Source organism: Salmo trutta, chromosome 26 (assembly GCF_901001165.1).
Source record: "Salmo trutta chromosome 26, fSalTru1.1, whole genome shotgun sequence".
NCBI lineage: Eukaryota > Metazoa > Chordata > Actinopteri > Salmoniformes > Salmonidae > Salmo > Salmo trutta.
Window position 1 is genome coordinate 26,622,248 of NC_042982.1, and position 24,349 is coordinate 26,646,596.

The 24,349-nt window shown below is 43.7% G+C and overlaps 2 protein-coding genes across 3 annotated transcripts in view; one reads left to right on the forward strand and one right to left on the reverse strand.

Moving 5' to 3' along the window:
- Window positions 1-3,714, reverse strand: LOC115163553 (beta-galactosidase-1-like protein 2). 2 transcript variants are annotated; one of them, XM_029715545.1, is made up of 7 exons: window positions 3,645-3,714; window positions 1,675-1,829; window positions 1,493-1,577; window positions 675-755; window positions 454-560; window positions 179-313; window positions 1-72 (listed from the first exon to the last, which is right to left on the reverse strand). In XM_029715545.1, exons 2-6 carry the CDS (start codon window positions 1,678-1,680, stop codon window positions 185-187), a joined length of 408 nt encoding a protein of 135 aa, XP_029571405.1. In that variant the 5' UTR covers window positions 1,681-1,829; window positions 3,645-3,714; the 3' UTR covers window positions 1-72; window positions 179-184. The 2 variants fall into 2 exon arrangements, with proteins under 2 accessions (XP_029571405.1, XP_029571406.1); XM_029715546.1 differs by lacking the exon at window positions 1,675-1,829 and having other exon boundaries at window positions 3,645-3,670.
- The window catches only part of LOC115163549 (beta-galactosidase-1-like protein 2), a 24,326-nt gene continuing 3,680 nt past the window's right edge, over window positions 3,704-24,349 (forward strand). Inside the window, exons 1-12 of the mRNA XM_029715541.1 lie at window positions 3,704-3,894; window positions 4,543-4,728; window positions 4,821-4,889; window positions 4,986-5,081; window positions 5,611-5,719; window positions 5,968-6,060; window positions 6,227-6,308; window positions 6,785-6,849; window positions 8,600-8,684; window positions 11,284-11,427; window positions 12,040-12,120; window positions 18,526-18,632. Of these exons, the coding sequence (XP_029571401.1) occupies window positions 3,812-3,894; window positions 4,543-4,728; window positions 4,821-4,889; window positions 4,986-5,081; window positions 5,611-5,719; window positions 5,968-6,060; window positions 6,227-6,308; window positions 6,785-6,849; window positions 8,600-8,684; window positions 11,284-11,427; window positions 12,040-12,120; window positions 18,526-18,632 (1,200 nt within the window). The 5' untranslated portion in view covers window positions 3,704-3,811. The remainder of the gene's footprint in view (window positions 3,895-4,542; window positions 4,729-4,820; window positions 4,890-4,985; window positions 5,082-5,610; window positions 5,720-5,967; window positions 6,061-6,226; window positions 6,309-6,784; window positions 6,850-8,599; window positions 8,685-11,283; window positions 11,428-12,039; window positions 12,121-18,525; window positions 18,633-24,349) is intronic.

Sequence of the window (24,349 nt, forward strand, 5' to 3'; positions counted from 1 at the left end):
TTTCCCATCAGGCAGTGTAATCTCCACGATCTTATAGTCCAAAACACCAACAAAGTGTCTGTCTACAAACACCTAGAAGACAAGCCAACTTTATTAGTACAAATGATGTATTGTCATACAGTGTGCACCATTTACTGTAGTAAATTCATGCCATGTCGCTGTGTCTGTCTGTACTCACCAGGGCTCAATCTCTAAAATTTGTCTTGGAGTTCAGAAGGCCTCCGCTGCTGATGGTGGTCTCATATTGAGTGTAGCCATAGGACTGACCATTGTTACTGTTCTCCATGTTGACAGGCCCCTCTGACTTCAAGGGCTTGATGATGAAACAATGTCAATGATGTGCATTCAATTAAATAATGACCATTATGGAATCAACATCAACCCTTGAGTATTGCCAACTTGCCAAGCAGGCCAGGTCACAGCAGACAGCATGCTACTTGACCCCTGGCTCACCTTGTCAGTAAACTGCAGGCTCTCCCACAGTGACAGACGCTTCTGAATGATGACAGGCTCATACACTCTCCTGGCCTGGAGGGAGGGAGCCTCAGGAAGCTTCTCACCTGAGACACACAGATACACTCCAAGTTAGACAATTTCGCAAATGAAATATGGTGCCTGTTATTTTCCAAAACGCAAATAGTATTGTATGTAAATGTTTGAAAGAGAAAGCTTACAGTGAAACTGGCTGAATACATTCCTCAAGAGCTGATACTTGGTGGTGTAATCTCCAGCCTCGGATAACGAAGCATCATGATCTAAAAAACAAAAGATTCAGATTCAGATGACAACATTTTTCTTGGCAAGGAAATGTAAATTTGGGAAATGTCAGTTCAAGGGATACATAAAACTGTCTGAATAGCTTCCGACTTGATGTTTGTAGGTGCCAAGGTTCACCACAGCTCCATTCATGAAGCCAAAGCTGGTTCCACCATGGAACATTTAGAGGTTGATGGATACACCTGGCTCCAGTATCTGTGACACCACAGCCAACATGTCTACCAGAGGAGACAGACCGAATCAATGCTAGACGGTGGCCACTAATACAGTCCTTAGCGTGATGGATGGATGGTCAACTGTGGCTCAGTCGGTAGAGCATGGCACTTGCAATGACAGGATTGTGGGTTCAATTCCCACGTGGGCAACAGTACAAATGAAAATGTGTGTGCTCACTACTATTTAATTAGGCAAGTCAGATATTAACAAATTCTTATTTACAACAACAGCCCAGGAACAGTGAGTTAACTGCCTTGTTCAGGGGCAGAATGACAGATTTTTACCTTGTCAGCTCAGGGATTTGATCTAGCAACCTTTCAGTTAGCGGCCCAATGCTCTAACCACTAGGCTACCTGCCACCCCAGTCGCTCTGGACAAGAGTGTCTGCTAAATGACTAAAATGTAAATAATAGATTAACTTTAAGTGTTGATATAACTAGGGGTTATATGACATGATTTTCATCTCGTTTGTAATGTATTGATTTGGAGGGAAACATACCCTCTGCTGGAAACACATGGTGAGATTCACTCCAGACATCGAACCACCCAAACCAGTACTCCATTACAAGCAGAGGTTTCTGGGGCTACAGTAAGGGCAAAGTCACACTTAGTCTTTGAACCACTATGTTTTCACAGATGCAAGACAAAATAGAAGAAAATACAGACTCATTGGCACTATACCTGCATGTACACTAAATATTACATGGTTCCGTTGGCCAGTCTTTGAAGGTTAACCGTCTTGGGAACTTAAGAGAGGAGGGGTCAAGAAAAAAAACATAGCCCCTCCCGATTGTCTGATGTCAGCAGGAGTTCATTGATCCCTCTGGATGATAGAGCTGGCCAAAGGAGATACAGTTTCACTATACATTTAGAGGTCACTGCAAAAGTCTATACTGGGCATATAATATTATGCCGATAGTGAGAAACAGTACAGTATCACATTAACTCCTTTATAAAAGGCATGTATCGTTCATCCTTTGCATATGAGCCGTACTCATTCTCCACTTGAACTGCAATGATGGGGCCTCCCTCTTCAAACTACGAACCTCTCTGCGAACAGATATCAGGACTTGATAGCTTGGATAATAAGGTAACTTATTCACGTAATTGTAGAGGCGTAATTATTGGGATGAGTTTGTCAAGGAAAGGGTTCTCTGCTTCTAACTTCATGTTTTTGTCACGGAACAGCCAGCCAAAAGGAAAAAAAGTTGAGCATTCAACATGTTGGCTTGGGTAAAATTGGACTAACCCCTGCTACAAAGTTAAAGGCTTAAAGTAATGGAAACAACCTGGGCAGCACTCCTAAGTCCCACTCAGCACAGATGTAGGGTCCTGGATGTAAAATCACCAAGAGCCCCAACTCTGCTGCCAGGCTGATGTATGGTGCATTTGGAAAGTATTCAGACCCCTTGACTTATTCTAAAATTGATGAAATTAAATGTTTTCCTCATCAATCTACACACAATACCCAATAATGACGAAGCAAAAACAGGTTTTTAGAAATGTTAGCAAATGTATTAATAATAATAATAATAAAACCTGAAATACCTTATTTACAGAAGTATTCAGACCCTTTGCTATGGGACTTTGAGCTCAGGTGCATCCTGTTTCCATTGATCATCCTTGAGATGTTTCTACATCTTGATTGGACATGATTTGGAAAGGCACACACCTATCTATACAGTGCATGTCAGCGCAAAAACAAAGCCATGAAGTCGAAGGAATTGTCCATAGAACTCAGAGACAGGATTGTGTTGAGGCACAGATCTGGGGAAGGGTACCAAAACATTTCTGCAGCATTGAAGGTCCCCAAGAACACATTGGCCTCCATCAATTTTTAAATGGAAGAAGTTTAGAACCACCAAGATTCATCCTAGAGCTCATCCAAACTGAGCAATCGGGAGAGAAGGGCATTGGTCAGGGAGGTGACTAAGAACCCGATGGTCACTCTGACAGAGCTCCAGAGTTCCTCTGCGGAGATGGGAGAACCTTCCAGAAGGACAACCATCTCTGCAGTCCTCCACCAATCAGGCCTTTATAATGGAGTGGCCAGACAGAAGCCACTCCTCAGTAAAAGGCACATGATATCCAGGTTGGAGTTTGCCAAAAGGCACCTAAAGGACTCTCAAACCATGAGAAACAAGATGCTCTGGTCTGATGAAACCAACCCTAAGCACACAGCCCAGCTACAGTCCAGCGTGTGTTATGCGTGTGTCAGGGAGAGTCAGATAATTACATATGTAAAAAGATATATGTTTTTCCCCCCATTACAATCTAGTGTAAACAGTAGGCTGGAGCGCCATGTGGTAATTCCTTTCTACGCAAGTTCGCCTGACCTGTCTTTTTACTGATTTTGGTTGTAAGGATAAAACATATTAGTGCTGCCTCCCAGTCGGTTGTCTACAGTATACAACTATCCGTTTCATAATGCCTATTGAAAGCCAGCAAAATCCTACGTCTACCAAAACTCACCTTCAGTGTACAAAGTAAAGGCTATAGCATAATGAAAATCTAATTATGATAGCCTAATGAGAAACAGTGTGGGCTTTGTCAGAACTAACAATCAGACTGTCCACTTGCATTAGGATTGGAGTTTTGTGAAATTCTGGTGAATATTGATATTTTAATTCAATGTGGTCTATAGCGCTCACCTGTATTTTCCCCTAGAGTGAATCGCCTGTACTACAGTATTATTATCCTATTCAGAAGCCTGTTTTTCCGGTGATGTGTTGTCTAACGCGGGGTCTTTGAAGGCGTGGGCTGTCAAAGCCGTTGTTGCGACGTTGGATCGTTATTCGTATTTTTTTTAAATACATCCATGGTCGCCAGGCTGTCTCTCATACGACGGTATGCCATTCTCGGTTTTATTATCGTCGGATATATTATCTTTCAATTCACACGGTAAGACTTTATGGGCGGGTCTCGAGTGTTTGCAAAGTTTTGTCCAGTTTGTTGTTGTGTTTTCTAATTTTGTCATGGACCTGCAAATGCATCAATATGCAACCAGTATCCCAAACTGGTTATTTAAGTAAAATATATTATAGGCAATGCTATCAAAGACAATTCATAATGAGAACATTTGATCAGATTGTTATTATTTTTACACAGAAGAGGTAGGCCTATACCAAAGGTGAAAAAAATAATATGCTATCAATAGTCAAATTAATTCAAAGCCATTCCATATCCTCCATTTAACCTATCATGAACTTTCACCTGACCCACCTGCTCTGGACCTTAACCTTGTGTAGACATTTCGCTTTTATTTTGCCGATTCTTATGGCACAGTGCATCGACAGTGTGAGCAATTGACTATGTAAATCTCCCGCATATTCACATTCACATTTGCATTCTGGTCAGACAAGAAGAGTAGCATGCTTGTAGCATATTTCATTATTCTTCACTATGCTGAAAGCTTTGTTGATTTAACTAAAACTTTGGGTCTGTGTTATAAATACTTAGCTACTCACCTTAGATGCCATTGTCGAGTTCCTATGATTCCTATCTAGTCTAACTTTCTGGATTGACCAGCAGTTTGTCTTTCTCTTCCAGCCAACACCCAGATGTGGGGAGAATGAGCCAGAAAGAGGGACTGAGGGCCAACTCCTCTCAGTTCACTCTGGAGGGAGAGCCCTTTCGCATCCTGGGGGGCTCTATCCACTATTTCCGCGTCCCCAGAGCCTACTGGGGGGACCGCCTGCTGAAGATGAGGGCGTGTGGGGTCAACACTCTCACCACGTAGGGACACACAGAACACCTCATGTTCTCTTATACCACCACTCACTGCTTCTCTATGGAGAGATACTGAGAATGACTGCTTTATCTTTCAGATATGTGCCATGGAACCTGCATGAGCCAGAGAGAGGGGTTTTCAACTTCCAGGACCAATTGGATTTAAAGTAAGCAAGACTTCCACTTTTTAAATGATTTTGTGATGAAAATGTTTGATAGAGCTGTTGAGCTTTGTCTCTGTGCTTTTCTCTTGTGTCTCTCAGGGCGTACATCAGTCTAGCAGCAGAGTTGGGGCTCTGGGTGATTCTGCGGCCAGGACCCTACATCTGTGCTGAGTGGGACTTAGGAGGGCTGCCCAGGTTAGATGTTCCCACGTTTTAACATTTTGGCCCAGGTTGGTTTAAGCTCCCTGAATGTATAGGTCCCCCTATACGACATCTCATCCATTTCTCCTCATTAATTATTGTGATGCTCATTTCCAGTGTGGTGCTATTTCCCTCAGGTCTCTGGACAGGCAGTCCCACATTCCTTATTAGTAATGTGGCTAAATAGAATCACAGATCTAAGAGGAAAAACATATTGCTCACACACACACAGAGAATGAAAATAGTTATTTGCTGAGCTTTTCCCCCTGAATGAGAGTCATTTGACTGACTCTGATCATCATCTTAATGGATTGAGGAAGGGTAATTGGTCCAGAAATATCTCATTATGTACTACTAGGTTAACCAGGTTATAGATAGTTGGAAATCCATTAAACTCACACTGCGTTATGAAGCAATCAATGCACTCATTATGCATTACTGCCATCAGTGCAACAGTATTGAAATGTAACTGCATACATTGTTGATAACATTGGAGAGTTGTTATGTATTGCTTTCTTCCTAGTTGGTTGCTGCGTGATCCAGACATGAAGTTGAGAACAACCTACCCAGGTTTCACAGATGCAGTTGACTCCTTCTTTGATCAACTCATTCAAAGAGTTGCACCATATCAGGTTAATCTTTTCTCACTACTCTTCTATTAAGCTGACTTGGGTTTCCAGTTTTCCGGTTCAATTGTGTGTGACAACAATGTCACCGCATAGATATGGTTGTTGATAAGGGCTATCACAATACTAAAATATTCTTAAAATGTGAAGCTTGATGTTTTATCAATCCAAAAGGCTTTGAAAATATATTCTTGTGACTTATTCTGGAATCAATTGAAAGCTCGCTCTTATTTGATTTATTATTTTAAACTCAGTACTCCAAGGGGGGCCCAATTATAGCAGTTCAAGTGGAGAACAAGTATGGCTCTTATGCAAAAGACATAGAATATATGCCATACATAAAGGAGGTAAGACAATGCAGTGCATCTATTTTATTACACACACACACACACATACACATAAATACACACCGTGCATCACTTTATCTTGACTTCACTACAACTACTTGCATTTTCAATAGTAGAATATCAACTTGGACATATGAGCATGATTGAGATGAGATCCTTGTTCTAGGCATTATTATCCAGGGGGATCGAGGAACTGCTCCTGACCTCAGACAACCAGGATGGGCGGAACCTCGGGGGTGTGAATGGAGGTATTGTACTGACTGGACATACAGACAGCTGCACAATAGTAGAGCCTCTGGCCCATCTGACAGTCTCTGCCTGAACTGTAGTTGGTATTCTCCCATAACAGAAGAGCTCTGTCTGTGCCAAGGACCGGTGTGTGTGTGTTAGGCAGCTGCTGTTAGGCTTCATTAGAACTGCTCCTTGACTAATTCCCTTTCCACTTGAAGCCTAAACACAAAGGAGACAGATGAGCCTGTGTTGTTTAGATGGATACAGATTAAGCTAGGGAGAAAACATGACAAAAATATCTGTTAAAATGCAAAGCCGTTTCCTAAGCATGAGGTCACTGTAGCATCCCACTGGGCACACACTGGTTGAATCAACGTTGTTTCCACGTCATTTCAATGAAATGTGCCCAGTGGGATACTGGCATGCTGTATTTTATTTGTGTTTGTTGTGTATTTACTGTATGTACTGTTGAGTTTTTGTTTTCCGTCAATAGTTCTAGAAACCATCAATTTTCAGAAACTGAGCCCAGAGGGATTTAAGTATCTGGATGCAATTCAAGTGAGTGAATGTATTGAAGTGTGTTCAGATGGTTGTCTACTAATATTTATCATTAGATTTTTCCAGCTCCTGCATTGTAATTGATCAGTTACTCAGTTTCATCTGACACCTGTTGATAAAACAGAGGATATTAGCTATTTAGTCTTAATCTGTGAAATAAGTTGCTTTGAACCACAGTCTTTGGATGCCTATAGTCTTGGCCGAGTTTTTCAGAAGTTATCTAATTGGATTTTGGCAATCGGATAGGATTAAATGAAAAAATGCTTTTTGAGAAATGTTTACTAATTTATGGAAGAAAAAAATGAAATACCACATTTACATAAGTATTCAGACCCTTTACTCAGTACTTTGTTGAAGCACCTTTGGCAGTGATTACAGCCTCAAGTCTTCTTGGGTATGATGCTACAAGCTTGGCACCCTGTATTTGGGGAGTTTCTCCAATTATTCTCTGCAGATCCTCTCAAGCTCTGTCAGGTCGGATGGGGAGCGTCTCTGCACAGCTATTTTTAGGCCTCTCCAGATATGTTAGATCGGGTTCATGTCTGGCTGTGGCTGGGCCACTCAAGGACATGCAGAGACTTGTCCCAAAGCCACTCCTACGTTGTCTTGTCTGAGGTCCTGAGTGCTCTGGAGCAAGTTTTCATCAAGGATCTTCATCAAGGATCCGTTCATCTGTACCTCGATCCTGACTAGTCTCCCAGTCCCTGCCGCTGAAAGATATCCCCACAGCATTATGCTGCCACCACCATGCTTCACCATAGGGATGGTGCCAGGTTTCCTCTAGACGTGACGCTTGGCATTCAGGCCAAAGAGTTCAATCTGGGTTTCATCAGACCAGAGAATCTTGAGAGTCCTTTAAGTGCCTTTTGGCAAACTCCAAGCGGGCTGTAATGTGCCTTTTACTGAGCAGTGGCTTCCATCTGGCCATTCTACCATAAAGGCCTGATTGGTGGAGTGCTGCAGAGATGGTTGTCCTTCTGGAAAGTTCTCCCATCTCCACAGAGGAACTCTGGAGCTCTGTCAGAGTGACCATTGGGTTCTTGGTCACCTCCTTGACCAAAGCCCTTCTCCCCGATTACTCAGTTTGGCCGGGCGGCCAGTTCTAGGAAGAGTCTTGGTGGTTCCAAACTTATTCTATTTAAGAATGGGGACCTTCAATGCTGCAGAAATATTTTGGTACCCTTCCCCAGATCTGTGCCTCGACACAATCCTGTCTATGGACAGCTCCTTCGACCTCATGGCTTGGTTTTTGCTTTGACATGCACTATCAACTGTGGGACCTTTATATAGACAGGTATGTGCTTTTCCAAATCATGTCCAGTTAATTTAATTTACCACAGGTGGATTCCAATCAAATTGTAGAAACATCTCAAGAATGATCAATGGAAACATGATGCACTTGAGCTCAATTTCGAGTCTAATAGCAAAGGGTCTGAATATAAATAAGGTTTTCCTGTTTTTTATTTTTAATAAATGTGCAAAAATGTCGAAAACATTTTCACTTCGTCATCGTGGGGTATTGTGTGTAGATTGATGGGTAAAACAAATAATTGTATCAATTTTAGAATAAGACTGTAACGTAACAAAATGTGGAAAAAGTGAAGAGGTCTGAATACTTTCCGAATGCACTGTAACTTTTTAAAAACTGGACCCTGATGTTCATGGAGTAAATACTATGTCTACAAGGAGTAACATATATTTTGTTTATTTGTACCTCTCTGTTGAACATTCCCTTTCCTAATTCCTCTAGCCCCAGAAGCCCAAGATGGTGATGGAGTATTGGTCTGGGTGGTTTGACCTCTGGGGTGACCTTCACCATGTTTTTGCTGCTGAGGGTAAGTCATATTTCCACAAGCAGCAGGACGTTTGCCACACCGCATGAGTCCCACTTAATAGATTGGTCACATGGTGCTTAGCATATGGTCAGTTCTCCTTTGTGATATGTTTCTGTCAGAAATTAATATGCTTTAAATGTGTGCTTATTTCCAAGCCAAGCATCATAAACTTTTATTCCCCCTAAAATTGTATTTTGATCCATGTAGTCAATTCCAACTGAACCAAGCTGTGATTTGTATACTGTTTAATACTGTGTTATACTGGCCTTCAGTGTCTAGAACCTTCAAAATAAATGGAAACAGCAAAGTCCCTATAGTCGTGTGTATATACACTCAATAGAAGTGTATTCCATGCAGTGCATACATGTGTGAATCATTCTCTTTCAGCAGGGAACAGTACAGTATGTGAAAGGGCTACTGACTAACCGTTTAATACACACACACACACCTTCAGCATAACACTGTAGCCACTGCTTGCTTTGGAATATTTTGGTCATGATGGTGATTCAAAAAATCTAAATTTTCACAATTTCAGTGCATCACTGCAGTAAATACTTGTCAGTTGTCATACAGCTTGGCACTCAGTCGTGGATGTGTATTAATGTCATGTAGATTCTCCAGACTGTCCTTCTTATGTTGAACAACAGCCACTGATGACTCAGGTCCCCAGGCCTGGTTTTGTCCTGTCATTGTCAGCAGCATCCACGTCTATCTCGCACACACAGGATCAAAATCAAATCAAATTGTATTTGTCACATGTGCCGAATACAACAGGTGTAGACCTTACCGTGAAATGGTTACTTACAAGCCCTTAACCAACAATGCAGTTCAAGAAATAGAGTTAAGAAAATATTTACTAAATAAACTAAGGTAAAAAATAAAATAAAAAAACACAATAAAATAACAATAATGAGGCTATAGACGGGGTGCCGGTACCGAGTCAATGTGCGAAGGCACAGGTTAATTGAGGTAATTTGTACATGTAGGTAGGGGTAAAGTGACTATGCATAGATAATAAACAGCAAGTAGCAGCAGTGTCAATGTGAATAGTCCAGGTGGCCATTTGATTAATTGTTCAGCAGTCTTATGCCTTGGGGGTAGAAGCTATTAAGGAGCCTTTTGGACCTAGACTTGGCACTCAGGTACCAGACTTGGCACTTTTTATGAACATAAGATTCAACAACAGAGACATAAACTGAACAAGCTCCACAGACATGTGACTAACAGAAATAGAATAATGTGTCCCTGAACAAAAGGGGGCGGGTCAAAATCAAAAGTAATAGTCAGTATCTGGTGTGGCCACCAGCTGCATTAAGTGCTGAAGTGCATCTCCTCCTCATGGACTGCACCAGATTTGCCAGTTCTTGCTGTGAGATGTTACCCCACTCTTCCACCAAGGCACCTGCAAGTTCCCAGACATTTCTGGGGGGAATAGCCCTAGCCCTCACCTTCCGATCCAACAGGTCCCAGACGTGCTCAATGGGATTGAGATCCGGGCCCTCCACCTCCATGACGGACCCTCCACCTCCAAATCGATCCCGCTCCAGAGTACAGGCCTCGGTGTAACGCTCATTCCATTCGACGATAAACGCAAATCCAACCATCACCCCTGGTGAGACAAAACCGTGACTCGTCAGTAAAGAGCACTTTTTGCCAGTCCTGTCTGGTCCAGCGACGGTGGGTTTGTTGCCGGTGATGTCTGGTGAGGACCTGCCTTACAACAGGCCTACAAGCCCTCAGTCCAGCCTCTCTCAGCCTATTGCAGACAGTCTGAGCACTGATGGAAGGATTGTGCATTCCTGGTGTAACTCGGGCAGTTGTTGTTGCCATCCTGTACCTGTCCCGCATGTGTGTTGTTCGGATGTACCGATCCTGTGCAGGTGTTGTTACACGAGGTCCTGAAAAAGGGACGTTTCTTTTTTTGCTGAGTTTATATCAGAAGTTCAAACTTTTTCCCACGGTGCCCCCCTTCCAGAATTGGAGAACATTGGGGAACATCCCCCCCCCCAACAAGGTCTTAAAAAACTAAATAAAAAAAATGTTAGCTGACATGGGCTAGTTGATCTGGACATTTCTGACCAGTTATAAATAGCTCTCTAAGGTATGCAATGACAAGAGGAACTGATGATGCACTACCCAATTTCCAAATTGCACCTTGTGCATTCTACTATTACAACTTACATCAAGAGAAAGTTTAATGCCAGACTGAGTTCCTTAATTGAAAAAAAAGGTTGGGAACCACTGTTCTATGCAATATGTGTAGCTAATCAGTATGTTGAGGCAGGAGATTTTGAATGGGGATCGGGTTGTTCCTATAAGGACTTATAGTTAAATGTAATAAGGTGTGGCGGGGTTTAATCCATATTGCAATTGAACTGATTTTAAGGGCAATAGGATGCTTGGAACGAGGTCAATTGCTTGTCAAATGTTATCATACTTTTTGTTTTACTCTTGGGCTACCTGCCACAGCGCTTGAATATAGAGGTAGATTTTATAGCAATGGATATGATACACCTATTACGTGCACCAGGTCTTGAAGTTCTACTATGTCTCTGTACCCATCAGTAGTAAGTTCTCATTTGTCACCCTTCTTTGGCAGACATGGTTGCTATTGTGACGGAAATCCTGAAACAGGACGCATCAATCAATTTTTACATGTTCCACGGAGGAACTAATTTTGGCTTCATGAACGGGGCCTTTGCAATTGCCACGCCCATGCCTAAGCCAATGGTAACAAGCTATGGTAAGTTCTATTTGGATCTTTGTTTTAAAATCAATATGTTCTCATAGTTTGCCTTGTTATTTCTCTTTATTGAAACATACCTCTGATAAGGATTTTACACCAGCCAGTTATACAGGCGGTGTTACAGTAATGCACAGTCATTGTACTGTTAGTAAAGGCCAGTAGATGGTGCTGTCACTCCTCAACAGTGCTTGACCTCAGGCTGCATTTTAGCACTCACTGCATAATTAATTCATCAGCTAATAAAATGCATGGGAAATGTAAATGAAAGACTGCATGATGGGTTTTATATCCTGTTTAGGACTGTTGACCTCGCTACTCAGAGGAGAATGACATTGATGTCAAACACAGTAACAGTGGCACATTGGCACCTGCTCTTTGACCTTCAAGTCAGTAGTCTGTAGTCTGTATTTGCATTTTATTTTCTCCACTGCCTGTTGCCTCCATCCAAACTCCTGCAGCCCTATCTGTCAAGATAACCACAAAATATGTCTCCTGCTGGCTGAGATGTTTGAAAGGAGCAGAGTGAAACTCATCGGACACGGGAGCAGGCATCCCCGCCTTTCGCTCCTCGTGCCTCTTGCTGTTCTGATAGTGGCATTATCTTTTCAGATTACGATGCTCCGTTATCTGAGGCAGGGGATTACACCACCAAGTACACTCTTCTGAGGAATGTATTGAGCCGCTACCACAGTGAGTGTCGCCGTGAGGGGCTCTTTGCATCGTTCTCCAAAGTCACTTAGTAAGGCCCTATGGGGAACATTGAGTCTGTCTTGCCCAATCAGAGATGTGTGTGAGATTGATGCTGGGTATGGTGAACTACAGGAGCGTTTCTAAAACTCCCCTCCCCCCTCCTGGGTGCATGTTTTTGTTTTTTGCCCTAGCACTACAAAGCTGATTCAAATAACCAACTCATCATCAAGCGGGGAGGAGGGGGGGGGACACACCCAGGACCGAGTTTGAGATACCCTGGACTACAGTACAGCAAGGATAGGACGGGACATCAGATTAACAGTTTAGGGACACGGCCCACCTCCCACATACAGTCAGAGCAATCTTACATTTATCCAGCCTCCCGGTAAACTAAGATCTTCAGGGCTATCTTAACATGTTTCATCCTTACGTTGTGCAGTATGTTGAACAATGAGCATTGGCCTGGATGAGAGTGGTCACTAAAGCGTGCGTCTATGTTCTATTCAGCACCACATATACATGACCTAGTTCTGTATTTAGATCCAACTTGATATATGCTATTGTTTGGCTCTCAGCTCAACTGAGTTTCATGAGTCATGCATACCCTGTGTAAGTAAGTAGCCTTGCACACGCCTTGGCTTTTGCAAGCCGGAATGGTTTATAGGAGCAGGAGCCTATCTCCTGTTTCTCTAGAATGAGGCACCTTAATGTACAGTACAAGTACACCCCCTGGACAGGACACTAGTCTATCACAGGGCTTTTGGCTCTCAGCTCATATGAGTTTTGTGAGTAATGCGTACCCATAGTCACAGACGAAAACATTATCTCTAATAATTGACCATAAATAGAATGAAAATACTGTCAATTGAATATCTAACACTTGGTTTAATAACAACATTAAATAAATAGTATTGTTCTTCAAAATGGACAATAGATGCTGTAGTGGTTAAAAGCCAAGGTAATACGATTTGATTATGCATGTGGCAGGCAGTCCAACTTGCACAACATTCTTTAAATTCAGTTCAAATATCAATCCACTGTAGAATTCAATGACATTGTAGTTTCAAGTTTATTGTCACAGGTGTAGCCGTGTTGAATTGACCAAAATGCAGCCGGGATGTGAATACTCATCTTTTAATGAAAATGAATAAAGCAAACACGGAAAACAATAAACAAGAACGACTAAAGACAGGTTAACAGGCTATACTTACAAATAATAGCAGTGCTAACGAAACAACCCACAAACCCAGATGACAAACACACTCCTAATATATGACTCCCAATCAGGAACAACGATAACCAGCTGTCCCTGATCGGGAGCCACACAGACCAACATAGAAACAGACATCCCAGAACACACATACAGACTTCTGCCACGTCCTGACCAAAATACTACACAACTACTCCCTCTGCTGGTCAGGACGTGACAGTACTACCCCCCCCCCTAAAGGTGCATACCCCGAATGCACCTAAACAGAAACCACAAAAATCCCCAATACCACAACAAAAAAACTAAAAATAATACCCCCTAAAGAAAAAGGGAGGGAAGGGAAGGTGGCTGCCATCAACGACGGCACTTGTGCTACACCCCCCCTCCCCAACCCACCCATCCTGGAGGTGGCTCTGGTTCCGGCCTACTGCACTCCAGACTGTAGGCAGACTCATTGGGTTCCCGGGTCGTAGACAGACTCACTCTGTTGTGGATTGTAGGCAGACTCTTTCCGGTCAACGCTGTAGGCAGACTTATTTAGTTCACAGTTAAATATACACTTATTAAGTTCCGGATCGTCGACAGACTCACTTCGTTCCGGATTGCGGCCAGACTCACCCGGTTCCGGGCCGCCGGTCGCCTCACCCGGTTTCGGGAAGCGGGCCGTCTCCCCCGGTTCCGGACAACGGGCCGTCTCCCCCGGTTCCGGACAGCGGGCCGTCTCCCCCGGTTCCGTACAGTGGGCCGTCTCCGGACAGCGTGCCGTCTCCCCCGGTTCCGGACAGCGGGCCGTCTCCGGACAGCGGGCTGTCTCCCCCGGTTCCGGACAGCGGGCCGTCTCCCCCGGTTCCGGACAGCGGGCCATCTCCCCCGGTTCCGGACGCTCTGGACGAGGCACTGTTGCCGGACGCTCTGGACGAGGCACTGTTGCCGGACGCTCTGGACGAGGCACTGTTGCCGGACGCTCTGGACGAGGCACTGTAAGCCTGATCCGTGGTGCTGGTACTGGTCGTGCCAGACTGGAGGTACTCACTTCCGGGTTAGCACGAGAGGCGGGAACCGGAAAGACTGGGCCATGGAGGCGCACAGGTGGCCTTGACCGCACCTCCTGCACAACCAGTCCTGGCTGGGTGGAACTAGCAGCCCTGTACGAGCGGGGTGCTAGTACAGGGCGAACTGGGCTGTGCAGGGGCTTGCTGGTTACCGTGCGTAGAGCGGGCGTAGGGTAGCCTGGTCCTAGGAGGCGTACCGGCGACCAGACGTGCTGCGCAGGCATCCTCCTCCCAGGCTGGATGCCCACTCTAGCACGGCATCTGCGAGGGGCTGGAATAGCGCGCACCAGACTGTGCGTGCGTATGGGCGAGATAGTGCAAAACACGGCGCCCTCCACTCCATACGCTCCTCCATATACTCACGGGTAGCTGGCTTATGGCTCTTCCTTGGCCTAGCCAAACTACCTGTGTGCCCCCCCAAAAAATGATTGGGGGTGCCTCTCCGGCTTCCTCGCCAGTCGTGTACCCCGGTAGCGTTCCCGGTCCTCACCAGCCTTTCCTCCCTCTCTCTTTCCACCTGTCCCCATGGAAGGCGATCCTTTCCAGCCTGGATCTCCTCCCAAGTGTAGTAGCCTTTTCCCTCCAAGATCTCCTTCCAGGTCCTTTTCTCACCATAGTCCATGTACTCAGCGTCCCTCTTCTCCTTCCTCCGCTGCTTGGTCTCTTTATGGTGGGTTGTTCTGTCACAGGTGTAGCCGTGTTGAATTGACCAAAATGCAGCCGGGATGTGAATACTCATCTTTTAATGAAAATGAATAAAGCAAACACGGAAAACAATAAACAAGAACGACTAAAGACAGGTTAACAGGCTATACTTATAGATAATAGCAGTGCTAACGAAACAACCCACAAACCCAGATGACAAACACACTCCTAATATATGACTCCCAATCAGGAACAACGATAACCAGCTGTCCCAGATCGGGAGCCACACAGACCAACATAGAAACAGACATCCCAGAACACACATACACAGACTTCTTCTTCTTCTACCACGTCCTGACCAAAATACTACACAACTACTCCCTCTGCTGGTCAGGACGTGACAGTACTACCCCCCCCCCCCCCTAAAGGTGCATACCCCGAATGCACCTAAACAGAAACCACAAAAATCCCCAATACCACAACAAAAAAACTAAAAATAATACCCCCTAAAGAAAAAGGGAGGGAAGGGAAGGTGGCTGCCATCAACGACGGCACTTGTGCTACACCCCCCCTCCCCAACCCACCCATCCTGGAGGTGGCTCTGGTTCCGGCCTACTGCCCTCCAGACTGGTCAGGACGTGACATTTATAAACTGCAGCTGATGATAACTTTGTCAGGCAGCTCACACAATATCAAACAGCAAAAGTGTGAAACGGCAATTTGCTCCATAGAAATACTTGGCTTTTAAACTCAGAATGCCATTTCAGGACTAGGTGATTTTTGCCACCCATTAGCCCCTTTTAGTGGCCCAGATGTTGAACATAGTGGTAGGGGAGCACTTTCCACCAATAACCCTAAGTGGCTGCAGGTTTCTCAGAGTGCTTCAACACCTTAAAGAGGGCTGGAGGACATCTCTTACAGAGCACCAACATTCAGCTCCAACAGTTGGAAAAGGGAGAATGGGTATGATTGTGTGACATGTACTATCAGCTGGATGCTGCTACTGCTGTCAAGCTCAGATGTTTTCCCAGTAATTATCTTAAAAACCTGGATTATTTCCTTAGTCACAGATGTTTTCCACTTCTGTATTGATCTGGAGTCGTCATTTGTCACATGCAGAGGTCAAAATGATCATATGAAATGATTATGTTATGACAAAAATAAATAGATTTAATTATCTTGTAACCGATCATTTATATTATTATCTAGCAATGACACAGTCTGAATAAACAGTTTATTTTCAATATATAGCTCCAGCTACTAGTAAGGTTTGTTAAAATAGAGCCCTAACAATATAGCGCTATATAGACAAAGGTTCAGGGGATTGTCAGGAATATTTGTGCTATTTTCACTATTACAATTATTGCCGCACTTGCTGGCGTTCGCTGGGTTTTGATGAATAAACACGGCCCCTCACTGGCCAATCAGAACGTGCTCCTTGGCGAAATATCTAGTTGTGTATTTACGGTCTTTTATGTATTGCCTTGGAATCATCTCCAATTCCAATGTTAGTCTGTTATAGTTTGTTAAATGGCTTACAGAAACAAAATAACAAAATGTAGAACCAAATACATTAACTTGAACCCATTTGCATTCCACGTTGTTCTAAGTAATTGCGTGGCTTCAATGGCATTCACACTGATATAGGAGCTCGGCCTACTGTAAATTGGATTATGGCTGACTTCATTATTGACAAGGCCTCAAAAGAGAACGAATAATTCAATTCAAATTCTAAACAAAACTTGTTTCAAATAGGCTGTTACACTTACAGGCACCATAATTTCTCTTCATGGGCATAGAATATTAAAACAACGCAGACTATGGAGGGTTTTACACATCCAAACTTCTCACAGTAGCTGGACAAAGATCCAATATAAAAAGAAAGGGAGAATGTCCACTCACCGTTATACTGCTCCCAAATAGGCCTACTCCCAAATTCACACATCTCCAGATGTTACTATCAAGGCACAAGGCGAGACCCAAATGCAGACACAGGAGGCAGATGGTTGGAGTCTTACAATGTTTATTAATCCAAAGGGGTAGGCAAGAGAATGGTCGTGGACAGGCTAAAAGGTCAAAACCAGATCAGAGTCCAGGAGGTACCGAGTGGCAGAAAGGCTCGTGGTCAAGGCAGGCAGAATAGTAAGGCAGGCAGGTACAAAGTCCAGAAACAGGCAAGGGTCAAAACCAGGAGGACTAGAAAAGGGAGAATGCAAAAAGCATGAGACCGGGAAAACCGCTGGTTGACTTGGAACATACAAGACGAACTGGCACAGAGAGACAGGAAACACAGGGATAAATACACTGGGGAAAATGGAGGGGGTGGAGACAATCACAAGGACAGGTGAAACAGATCAGGGTGTGACAGTTACATTGCATGCACGGATGTAACAATACAACCAGTAAGGTGAATCATTCGAATACGATTTGTTGTAATAAAATTCAATGAAAAACAAGCACGTTTAAAAAAAAAACCAGACATTAATTCAATGTAAAATGTAATGATGTCATAAAAAGACTCGCATTGCTGTTGAAACAGCCTTCGTTATAGTAGGCCTAATGGAGGGCTTGGGTTTTGAACATATGAAACGGAAAAAAAGTCATTGTTAAAGGTTACAGATAACTTCTAAATATGATGTTCACCGGTATTCACCTGAGGTTCTCATCTCTCGTTTCATGATGGGCATGAAAAGTAGCCTACATCATGGAGGGGGTTTTACGCACGTCCAAAATGGGACCTGCATGGCTAAAATAATGTTGGCCAGCCTACAATGCATAGATACAAAGGGAATGTCAGCTCACTGTTTTACTCCTCTCAAACGTTATGTTTTAATAAAGGTTTGGCGATTAAGATTTATTTCCAAACGGTCTCAGGAGCCAAAAATGTTATGGACAGTCTTGACTTGCATTTGGCAGGGGGGGAAGGCCTTAATTGAGAGGAGGGGAGGCTATGCTAGATTTTTAACCAAATAAAAAGAAATGGGAGAAAACATTTTGTTTTTTATGTTTCTAAATACGAAGTACGCAGGCACCAAAAGCACATTAGGCTACTCTTTGTCCATGGGCAGTGTGCTGGATGGGCAGTGTGCTGGATAGGGCAGTGTGCTGGATAGGCTGTGTTTCCACTGCCAAAATTCATGCCGTAACCAACTGCGTTACCACTAAAACCAGCTTTTGGTTGGTCTTAAATATCCCTACCAGCCCTCCCTGAAGTTAGCACTTTGGATCATGTTCTGATATAAGACTGGTAAATTGCCGAACCTGGCGTTAGGGCTTGATAATGCCAGTAAGCCAGTTTCTACATGACAAAATTGCAAACTAACGTGCGTTTGACACTAGCACCGCCTTAACGGCAGCCGAAAATAGAGCCCTTAGAGTGTATTGATGTTCCTACAAACCCTCTGTTCATGTTGGTAAACTCAAAAGTACTGTTTCTATCCACCAAGAGACTCCCACTCCCCCGCATGTTCTATATCTGACTATGTCTGTGTGTCTCAGGTGAGAAGCTTCCTGAGGTTCCCTCCCTCCAGGCCAGGAGTGTGTATGAGCCTGTCATCATTCAGAAGCATCTGTCACTGTGGGAGAGCCTGCAGTTTACTGAGAAGGTGAGCAGCTAGGGCCCAAGTAGCATGCTGTCTGCTGTAACCTGGCCGGGACTGCTTGGTTGTATACAGTTGCACTAGACTTGGTTGTATACAATATCACAAGAATTGGTTATATATGTATCACTAGAATTAGATGTACACTGTATCACTAGATGAGACCTTACATGCTCTCTTCATTGTTTATTTTCTGGGCAAATGTAGCAGCGTGTCTGGTACTTGCGTAAACCATTAATTATTAACTAGCCATTGCTGTAATTTGCTCCCTTATGAGATGACAATTACTTTCCCATCATCTAAATCCAGACACTTGTAGAAATAATGTTTTTCATAATTATGGTAATTGGCTGTCTAAAAATGGATCTTGACCTTTATATTATACAGTGCTTTGGAAAGTATTCAGACCCCTTGCCCTTTTCCACATTGTTTTATGTTACAGCCTTATTTTAAAAGGTATTACATCGTTTTAAAAATAGTTTTTTTGAAATGTTTGCTTATGTATTAAAAATAAAAAACTGAAATATCACATTTACATAAGTATTCATACCCTTTACTCAGTACTTTGATGAAGCACCTTTGGCAGAAATTACAGTATTGAGTCTTCTTGGGTATGTCTCTACAAGCTTGGCACACCTGTATTAGGGGAGTTTCTCTCGTTCTTCTCTGCAGATCCTCTCAAGCTCTGTCAGGTTGGATCGGGAGAAATGCTGTACAGCTATTTTCAGGTCTCTCCAGATATGTTTGATCAGTTACAAGTCCAGGCTCTGACTGGGCCATTCAAGAACATTCAGAGACTTGTCCCGAAGCCACTCCTGCGTTGTCTTGGCTGTGTGCTTAGGGTCATTGTCCTGTTGGAAGGTGAACCTTCGCTCCCAGTCTGAGTTCCTGAGTGCTCTGGAATAGGTTTTCATCAAGGATCTCTCTGTACTTTGCTCCGTTCATCTTTCCCTCAATCCTAACTAGTCTCCCAATCCCTGCCACTAAAAAACATCCCCACAGCATGATGTTGCCACCACCATGCTTCACCGTAAGGATTGGTGCCAGGTTTTCTGCAGACGTGACGCTTGGAATTCAGGCCAAAGAGTTCAATCTTGGTTAAATCAGACCAGAGAATCTTGTTTCTCATGGTCTGAGAGTGTTTAGGTGCCTTTTGGCAAACTCCAAGCGGGCTGTCATGTGCCTTTTACTGAGCAGTGGCTTCCGTCTAGCCACTCTACCATAAAGGCCTGATTGGTGGAGTGCTGCAGAGATGGTTTTCCTTCTGGAAGGTTTTTCCATCTCCACAGAGGAACTCTAGAGCTCTATCAGAGTGACCATCGGGTTCTTGGTCACCTCCCTGACCAAGGCCCTTCTCCCCCAATTGCAGGGTTTGGCTGGGCAGCCAGCTCTAGGAAAAGTCTTGGTGGTTCCAAACTTATTCCATTTAAAAATGATGGAGGCCACTGTGTTTTTGGGGACCTTCAATGCTGCAGAATTTTTTTGGAACCCTTCCCCAGATCTGTGCCTGGACACAATCCTGTCTCCGAGCTCTACGGACAATTCTTTCGACGTCCTGGCTTTGATTTTGCACTGACATGCACTGTCAACTGCGGAACCTTATATAGACAGGTGTGTGCCTTTCCAAATCATGTCCAATCAATTGAATTTACCACAGGTGGACTCCAATCTAGTTGTAGAAACAGCTCAAAGATGATCAATGGAAACAGGATGCACCTGAGCTCAATTTCGAGTCTCATAGCAAAGGGTCTGAATACTTATGTAAATAAGGTATTTAAGTTTTTTATTTGTAATAAATTTGCAAAAATATCTACAAAAAACAGTTTGCTTTGTCGTTATTGGGTATTGTGTGTAGATTGTTGAGGACAAAAAACATATTGAATCCATTTTAGAATAAGGCTGTAACGTAACAAAATGTGGAAAAAGTCAAGGGGTCTGAATACTTTCCGAAAACACTGTATATACACTGCCACTGTATTCATACCCCTTGACTTATTTCACATTTTGTTGTGTTAGCCTGAATTCAAATGGATTAAATAGAATTTTTCCCTCACCCATCTACACACATTTTTTTTAAATACATTTTTTCACATTTAATGAAAATTCTATACAGAAGCAGTACACAGCGTTGTACGAGATCTTCAGTTTCTTGGCAATTTCTCGCATGGAATAGCCTTCATTTCTCAGAACAAGAATAGACCGACGAGTTTCAGAAGAAAGTGCTTTGTTTCTGGACATTTTGAGCCTGTAATCGAACCCACAAATACTGATGCTCCAGATACTCAACTAGTCTAAAGAAGGCCAGTTTTATTGCTTCTTTAATCAGCACAACAGTCTTCAACTGTGCTAACATAATTGAAAAAGGGTTTTCTAATGATCAATTAGCCTTTTAAAATGATAAACTTGGATTAGCTAACACAACGTGCCATTGGAACACAGGAGTGATGGTTGCTGATAATGGGCCTCTGTATGCCTATATAGATACAGTGGGGCAAAAAAAGTATTTAGTCAGCCACCAAGTGTGCAAGTTCTCCCACTTAAAAAGATGAGAGAGGCCTGTAATTTTCATCATAGGTACACGTCAACTATGACAGACAAAATGAGAAATAAAATCCAGAAAATCACATTGTAGGATTTTTAATGAATTTATTTGCAAATTATGGTGGAAAATAAGTATTTGGTCACCTACAAACAAGCAAGATTTCTGGCTCTCACAGACCTGTAACTTCTTCTTTAAGAGGCTCCTCTGTCCTCCACTCGTTACCTGTATTAATGGCACCTGTTTGAACTTGTTATCAGTATAAAAGACACCTGTCCACAACCTCAAACAGTCACACTCCAAACTCCACTATGGCCAAGACCAAAGAGCTGTCAAAGGACACCAAAAACAAAATTGTAAAACTTCACCAGGCTGGGAAGACTGAATCTGCAATAGGTAAGCAGCTTGGTTTGAAGAAATCAACTGTGGGAGCAATTATTAGGAAATGGAAGACATACAAGACCACTGATAATCTCCCTCAATCTGGGGCTCCACGCAAGATCTCACCCCGTGGGGTCAAAATGATCACAAGAACGGTGAGCAAAAATCCCAGAAGCACACGGGGGGACCTAGTGAATGACCTGCAGAGAGCTGGGACCAAAGTAACAAAGCCTACCATCAGTAACACACTACGCAGCCAGGGACTCAAATCCTGCAGTGCCAAACGTGTCACCCTGCTTAAGACAGTACATGTCCAGGCCCGTCTGAAGTTTGCTAGAGAGCATTTGGATGATCCAGAAGAGGATTGGGAGAATGTCATATGGTCAGATGAAACCAAAATATAACTTTTTGGTAAAAACTCAACTCGTCGTGTTTGGAGGACAAAGAATGCTGAGTTGCATCCAAAGAACACCATACCTACTGTGAAGCATGGGGGTGGAAACATCATGCTTTGGGGCTGTTTTTCTGCAAAGGGACCAGGACGACTGATCTGTGTAAAGGAAAGAATGAATGGGGCCATGTATCGTGAGATTTTGAGTGAAAACCTCCTTCCATCAGCAAGGGCATTGAAGATGAAACGTGGCTGGGTCTTTCAGCATGACAATGATCCCAAACACACTGCCTGGGCAACGAAGGAGTGGCTTCGTAAGAAGCATTTCAAGGTCCTGGAGTGGCCTAGCCAGTCTCCAGATCTCAACCCCATAGAAAATCTTTGGAGGGAGTTGAAAGTCCGTGTTGCCCAGCGACAGCCCCAAAACATCACTGCTCTAGAGGAGATCTGCATGGAGGAATGGGCCAAAATACATTTACATTTACATTACATTTAAGTCATTTAGCAGACGCTCTTATCCAGAGCGACTTACAAATTGGTGCATTCACCTATAATATCCAGTAGAACAACCACTTTACAATAGTGCATCTAAATCTTTTAAGGGGGGGGGGTTAGAAGGATTACTTTATCCTATCCCAGGTATTCCTTAAAGAGGTGGGGTTTCAGGTGTCTCCGGAAGGTGGTGATTGACTCCGCTGTCCTGGCATCGTGAGGGAGCTTGTTCCACCATTGGGGTGCCAGAGCAGCGAACAGTTTTGACTGGGCTGAGCGGGAACTGTGCTTCCTCAGAGGTAGGGAGGCGAGCAGGCCAGAGGTGGATGAATGCAGTGCCCTTGTTTGGGTGTAGGGCCTGATCAGAGCCTGAAGGTACGGAGGTGCCGTTCCCCTCACAGCTCCGTAGGCAAGCACCATGGTCTTGTAGCGGATGCGAGCTTCAACTGGAAGCCAGTGGAGAGAGCGGAGGAGCGGGGTGACGTGAGAGAACTTGGGAAGGTTGAACACCAGACGGGCTGCGGCGTTCTGGATGAGTTGTAGGGGTTTGATGGCACAGGCAGGGAGCCCAGCCAACAGCGAGTTGCAGTAATCCAGACGGGAGATGACAAGTGCCTGGATTAGGACCTGCGCCGCTTCCTGTGTGAGGCAGGGTCGTACTCTGCGAATGTTGTAGAGCATGAACCTACAGGATCGGGTCACCGCCTTGATGTTAGTGGAGAACGACAGGGTGTTGTCCAGGATCACGCCAAGGTTCTTAGCACTCTGGGAGGAGGACACAAGGGAGTTGTCAACCGTGATGGCGAGATCATGGAACGGGCAGTCCTTCCCCGGGAGGAAGAGCAGCTCCGTCTTGCCGAGGTTCAGCTTGAGGTGGTGATCCGTCATCCACACTGATATGTCTGCCAGACATGCAGAGATGCGATTCGCCACCTGGTTGTCAGAAGGGGGAAAGGAGAAGATTAATTGTGTGTCGTCTGCATAGCAATGATAGGAGAGACCGTGTGAGGATATGACAGAGCCAAGTGACTTGGTGTATAGCGAGAATAGGATAGGGCCTAGAACAGAGCCCTGGGGGACACCAGTGGTGAGAGCACGTGGTGCGGAGACAGATTCTCGCCACGCCACCTGGTAGGAGCGACCTGTCAGGTAGGACGCAATCCAAGCGTGGGCCGCGCCGGAGATGCCCAGCTCGGAGAGGGTGGAGAGGAGGATCTGATGGTTCACAGTATCAAAGGCAGCAGATAGGTCTAGATACCAGCAACAGTGTGCGAAAACCTTGTGAAGACTTACAAAAAACGTTTGACCTGTGTCATTGCCAACAAAGGGTATATAACAAAGTATTGAGATAAACTTTTGTTATTGACCAAATACTTATTTTCCACCATAATTTGCAAATAAATTCATAAAAAATCCTACAATGTGATTTTCTGGATTTTCTTTTCTCATTTCGTCTGTCATAGTTGAAGTGTACCTATGATGAAAATTACAGGCCTCTCTCATCTTTTTAAGTGGGAGAACTTGCACAATTGGTGGCTGACTAAATACTTTTTTGCCCCACTGTATTCCATAAAAAATCTGCCGTTTCCAGCTACAATAGTCATTTATAACATTAACAATGTCTACACTGTATTTCTGATCAATTTGATGTTATTTTAATGGACAAAAATATGTTTTTCTTTCAAAAACAAGGACATTTCTAAGAGACACCAAACTTTTGAATGGCAGTGTATGTAAATTAGATATTTCTGTATTTCATTTTCAATACATTTTCAAACATTTCAAAAAACATGTTTTCACTTTGTTGTTATGAGGTATTGTGTATAGATGGGTGAGAAAAAAATCTATTTAATCCATTTTGAATTCAGGCTGTAAGACAACAAAATGTGGAATAAATCAAGCTGTATGAATACTTTCTAA

Excerpts from the sequence above, each read along its gene's own strand:
- LOC115163553 (XM_029715545.1), bottom strand. Across the intron at positions 561-674 it reads TGTATTCAGCCAGTTTCACT|GTGAGAAGCTTCCTGAGGCT; the intron begins GTAAGCTTTCTC and ends TGTGTGTCTCAG. Across the intron at positions 314-453 it reads GCCTGCAGTTTACTGACAAG|CCCTTGAAGTCAGAGGGGCC; the intron begins GTGAGCCAGGGG and ends TTCATCATCAAG.